We start from the raw sequence: 5,626 nt of genomic DNA, 5'->3' as shown, positions 1-5,626 counted from the left end.
AAAAAGAAAAATCAATCTCAGCAAAAAGGAAAACATCAGCAAAAGAATACATGCATCTACAGGAAGAGGGAAATCTCTGGAAAAGTTTCTGACAGGGAATCTAAGAAGCTTGTGATGCAGCTTTCCATAGTAACAGAGCACAGAAGGATAGCAGCTTTGTTCCTATCCCTCAATGCCTATCTTCACCATCTCACCAGGGCAGAAACTAAGAATAGATGGTCTTTTTGCAGACATAAAACAATACATGGGAAACCTATTATGTCTCTTCTTCAGATACTCAGAGTATGCAACAACGCAGTATTTTAGAACTATCATTAACTTCTCTAGGCAAGACTGCTCTTAGATTTCTCTTTATAGCTGCATATATATGCAGCCATGAGAACTGTGTTTCTGCAGTAGAAATTTCCAATACCAAGGTACAGACCCTTACCAAACTTACACCTTTCTTACAAAATGGCTGTGTAGGTTAAAATGCCTGCACTGGTTGTTTTTCACAAGAAGAATGCTGAGCAGCAGAATAGAACGGAGGGTAGGATGCCCTGAACAGGGCAGAAAATTAATCCAAAGGATTTGAGCAACACCCACAGTGATCAAACACGAACAATACCAACTTCCATGAAAGAATGCGCAAGTTCATTGAAAAGGAAAAGGCTGCTAAATGAATGTAAATGAATGATCTGTGCTTGCTAGAACAGCATAAAAGGTATCATAAATCAGGAACTGGGGCTTGTTAACCTTTTGATACTACCTGATATGGTTTTCTTCTTTCTTAAACATGGCTTTCGTATGTAGTGAGAGATAAGGCAAAAAATACAGAGCAGAGTAAGGAAAGCCTGGCATGCAATGAAACAGGCACGACAGCTGCAAGAATCATCACTCTCCTGCACCCATAGAAAAGTACAAAGTGATCTTAAAAACAATAGGTTGGTGATAGACCTCATATGGAAAAATTGATAAGCAAACACGCTGTGTACATTGTGAGCCTGGAGTACCTAGCCACTAGGGGAACAGGAAGTCATTAACTGTGAAAGAAGAAAAGGGTGCGTGATGGTTTCACTGATTCACTGCCTGTTCTCACCCCTGCCACACGGGGGCGCGCGCCCGCTACTGTAATACAGCAGAATAAAATCCTGCTTCACCGATATCGTTGCCTGATGGAAAATTATCGATTCCAAGCATTTCCAACAATGCCAAATTGGTATTATTTCCCCACTCGAGAACAACAGTTCTATAATTGCTTCAGAAAGCTTCAATTCTGGATTACTCATCTGTCTACTTCCTACTGGCCTTGCGCTTTAACCTAAACACAGCGTGAACAACAGAAGCATAACTCAGCAGTTCATCTCAAATACAAGCATCAGGACAACGAGGAGGTGTACGTCTTGAAAGTTTTCTGCTTTCAAGATTTTCTGCCATCAGAGTCAGAAACTTAATCAAAGTGCTTCTCAACTATTTAATTGAAAAAACAAACAAACATGGCTTAACAGCTGCCTGGTGCTCAGTGCTGCATGACCTCAAGTAAACATGGGCAGTAAACGCCTTCCTGGCTGTACCACACCGTAACACCCAGAACCGTCTTCTTTTCTGAAAGAGTACAAACGTTCAATTTGAATATCCACAGGCTGAATGTCCACATATTAAAAAAAAAAACAAAGAAATAACCATCCTCCCTTGTCCTTTCTGGAAGCGGACAAGCACATCATTAAGAAGAACGAGATTTCTACAGATCCAGTGACTCAACAAGCAGAGGTGTCAACTGCTTCAAAACAACAGTATAAAGCATTTATTTGGCTGAATTGTTGGATTACATCTTAAGTTTTATTAAATGAAGAATAGTGACCCCTTTCCTCCCACCACCCAACCCTATCTTACAGAAGATCACAAATGTATTTATAAACCAAACAGACAACACCAAGGTAAGTTGCTATCCCACTTTGTGGGAAAGGCCTCAGCTTGGAAAATGGCTGTGATTCCAAAATATTCAGGCAAGTGCTGGAATAAAGTACTGAAGTGAAACATCCTCATGGAGCAAGATAAAGTGGACAACCCTTTTACTCACGATATCTGTTAAAGAGAAAAAAAAACACAAATCCAGTTTGAAGCAAGCAAATACTTTAGAGAATGCCACCATAAGAACACAACATCCCTTCTGATAAAGGATGTCATTTTAAAGTATATTTTGAAGTAAAGAGAATGGCCAGACATACAATATTAAAGTACTTGAGGGCCTATTAAGGGTTATTGAAGCCTATGAATGCTGATACCAAAATGAAAACACACAAAGCACAGGCATATAATGCTATACCCATAATTTAATCTTGCCTGGGAAGCCCCTAGTGTCTGCACTAAACCACAGATGTAAGATACAAGTGCACAGATGCTCTTATAAAGTCAGAAGTCCATGAGCAAAGCAGCAAAGTTATCAAAATGACATATAAACCCCTGTATAACTTCTGCTTAAGGGGAACACACCTTTTCAATGCTTAGAAACACCTGCTATGTAAAAAGCATTTTGGTATCAGAATCAATTTGGTTCTGGATGTAAGAAAGCACATGAGAGGAAAAAGAAAGTCAGTAAATCTATTTCTCCAGCATAAACCACAGCTTTCCAGAAACAATTCAGCTCTGAAATACATCAGTTTAACTTCAAAACAAAGGCAATTAAAAAAAACCAAAACCCACTAATGATTAGTAAGTCCGGTACTAATCTGCAATGCCTATGAAAAAAAAAAGTTAATTGTGTTTGAGGGGAGAAATGAAGAATTTTTCCACTCACCTAGGTTTAAAAACATTTGTTAATAAAGATGTTAGGGCAACAGAGACGGTGAAGGATCTAGACAGCAAGACACGAGGAACAGCTGAGGGTACTTGCTTTGTTCAAGAGGTGGCTGAGGGGAGGCCTCATGGCAACCTACAGCTTCCTCATGATCTCTTTGGTGTCAGCAATGGGACCCAAGGGAACAGCATGGAGCAGCATCATAGGAGGGTCAGATTGGGTTAGGAAAAAGTTCCTTGCAGGCAGTCGAGCACAAGTACTGGCTCCTCAGAGTAGTGGTCATGGCACCAAGCCTGCTGTAATTCAAGAAGTGTTCTGACAACACTCTCAGACATACAGTTTAATTTTTTAAGTAGTTTTGTGTGGAACCAGGAGTAGATTATTCTAGTGGGTCCCTTTCAACTCAGGATACTCCATGATACTGTTATTCAGTCTGAGTACTGAGACTTTTAAAAGGTCCTGGCTAAATGCTTTTAGCATTATTTCTTTCTTCCTGAAGAACGTGATGCTCACTAACTAAACCCAGAAACATTAGAAATTCTCAGGTGCAGTAAAAACAGCAAAGTTTCAAAGTGACAGAGCAGAAGATTTATTATTCACCTAAGACTACAAGCACAGCAAACATCCCTTCCTTAAACAGAGTTTGTAAACAGGGTGGTTCAACTTACTGCACAAGGCTTTTGTGGGATTGACCTGCTGTCCTACAAGCAGCTGCTGCAACTTCTTGATGTCTATGCGTGCTTCAGCCATGCTCTGCAGATCTCTGCCTTGAGCAGAGCTTTGACATCCATCCTCTGATGCTGAAAGAACACAACACTTAGTAAAAAAAAATCAGAAGAGATTTCAAAACTTAGAAGGATGCGCCTGATAATTACAGAACAGTTGATATTCAGAGGGGCTGCTTATCAGCAACAGCACTGCAAGAAAGTGGAAGCCCACTATTCCAGTAAGTTGTCAAAATTACTGGAAGAGATCTGCCCCACAAATACGAGAATTGGACACTTTCTTTTTAAGGTTTCATTTGAAGAATTCAAAGGATTTGATAGTATTTTCTAAGTACTAACAGAAGGTAGGTACTACTGACAGTACTTAAGTAATGAGATCAGACACAAGAGGAAAGAAACAGGAAAACTTACCCCAGGGAGGATTTCCCAAATCTTTAAAATGTGTTGTTACAGATACTGCATCAGTTTCAATTTTTAAGTTCATTTCTCCACTCAAATTTGCTTCAATCACCTGCAATACAAATACAATCAATTTTAAGCAAGTCACTTTTGCACTGCAGAACCATGTGATGCTCCATGCAAGCTTCCAGAAGTGCTTCAGTGCCTTCACAGCTCAACTGCATATTTTCAATACGGTTCAAATATTTGAATGCTGAGCTACAGAATACATTTCTTATCATTGCTACATGAAGGATCCTAAACCAACTTCCCTCAAACTATGAAGAGAATAATTTAACTACTCACCGTTACTTGTAGAGTAAGTTTTGGCTTTGGAAAGTCCACGTGCTAAGATAAAACAAGAGGCTCTTTGAAACAAGAGGCTGAAATTGGAGAAGGGAACGTTTGCTGCATTATCTTCTAGCTTTTCAACAAACAGAAAGACACATACACACTTGATGCAACACATACAGAAAACTGGATGCACTAGGAGCTAATCTGCAGTTGCTTTCCAAGTGTTAAAAACAAGTATTAGCTGCACTGGAGCAGTAACTCCAAGCAGGACTTGGGAAAGCGAGGAACCCTAGAAATATCCTGAAAGTTTTCAAATTCCATCCTGAAAATGGTATCTTACCAAAAGAAGGCAATATATTATCTTAGACAAATCAGAGGACTACTAATGCACATCCACACACATGATTTCTGTGATCAGTAGAATTCTCAGTACTTCTGCAGAGGCTCAGCTGACAACCAAAAATTCCTATGAATGGGAGATGCACACAGAAAGACCAATGACTGTTTGAAAGACCTTCTGAAAGCAGTTTTTGCAGCACTCATCTTGACCAAATTTACTACCAAGGCGCATCTAACATAAATAATTGTGACACTTCATATTTTTATTTGTTAATAAAGAAAAGCATGTACAAGGTGAGAATACTCTGTCTCTTCCCTTACAGCTATCAAAAGTATTTCCCAAAGCTTTACTTAGTTTTACTATAAACGCACTTTGGAGGTTAGGAACTCAAGAAGAAGGTTATGACCTGTGTTGATATACTACCTCCTCTGAGTGTTGCTACACACCAAAGACCAATCCCATCATATAGCTATCCTGTGTGGTAAGAGATTATCAACTCTGAAAACAAAGCAGTTACACAGTGTGCTTTTGTAGCATGTAAGCACTTTCATAGAGGACACAAGAGAAGAAATTTAGAGAGGAAAAATAAAATTCCAGAAGGCTTACTACAAAGGAGAAGATTTTGAAGAATGTCATGCAAATAGATGAGTGACAACTGCCATTTTCAAAATGACAGAAAGCCAGCATTTACCTCTCAACCCTTCCACGTCCCGTAAGACAGAACTACCCAATTTCAGGACTCCATATTTACAAGAAAAATCCCATTAATCAAAATTGTTATGTACAGTTCCAAAACCTTTCCAAAGCTCTATAGCTGCTTACTCACAATGCCAGTAAATTTTAGTGACTTTCAGTTTTGGAGAAACTAAATAAACAAACAAAAAATAAATAAATCCATTTTTAGACCTCCTGCACAAAGCTTCCTCCAATAAAAGGCTTACCAGCCTCGAGAAACTCACCGTGTCAGAATTTAAAGCACAGGCTGACATCCATGAACCATTAAAAGAATTTCCTCCAAACCATACCTCAAGTTCACCAAAAGGTCATTTATTA

At 39.1% G+C, this 5,626-nt stretch overlaps 1 protein-coding gene across 1 annotated transcript; it reads right to left on the bottom strand.

Annotated features, from left to right (window-relative positions):
• Positions 1-1,757: 1,757 nt before the first annotated feature.
• On the bottom strand, positions 1,758-4,494 carry LOC104910075 (checkpoint protein HUS1-like). Its single transcript, XM_031552704.1, has 4 exons — positions 4,246-4,494; positions 3,913-4,012; positions 3,445-3,576; positions 1,758-2,064 (listed from the first exon to the last, which is right to left on the bottom strand). The coding sequence occupies exons 2-4, from the start codon at positions 3,983-3,985 to the stop codon at positions 1,982-1,984; spliced, it is 288 nt and encodes a 95-aa protein (XP_031408564.1). The 5' UTR covers positions 3,986-4,012; positions 4,246-4,494; the 3' UTR covers positions 1,758-1,981.
• Positions 4,495-5,626: the final 1,132 nt, after the last annotated feature.

The sequence above is a fragment of the Meleagris gallopavo genome, chromosome 3, assembly GCF_000146605.3.
Source record: "Meleagris gallopavo isolate NT-WF06-2002-E0010 breed Aviagen turkey brand Nicholas breeding stock chromosome 3, Turkey_5.1, whole genome shotgun sequence".
In the NCBI taxonomy this organism is placed as follows: Eukaryota; Metazoa; Chordata; class Aves; order Galliformes; family Phasianidae; genus Meleagris; species Meleagris gallopavo.
Note: the sequence above shows the minus strand (reverse complement) of the source record. Positions and strands in the feature narration are given on the sequence as shown.

Excerpts from the sequence above, each read along its gene's own strand:
- LOC104910075 (XM_031552704.1), bottom strand. The coding sequence starts at position 3,985 with ATGAACTTAAAAATTGAAACTGATGCAGTATCTGTAACAACACATTTT. Across the intron at positions 3,577-3,912 it reads TTTGGGAAATCCTCCCTGGG|CATCAGAGGATGGATGTCAA; the intron begins GTAAGTTTTCCT and ends GTGTTCTTTCAG. Across the intron at positions 2,065-3,444 it reads TCCCACAAAAGCCTTGTGCA|ATATCGTGAGTAAAAGGGTT; the intron begins GTAAGTTGAACC and ends TCTCTTTAACAG.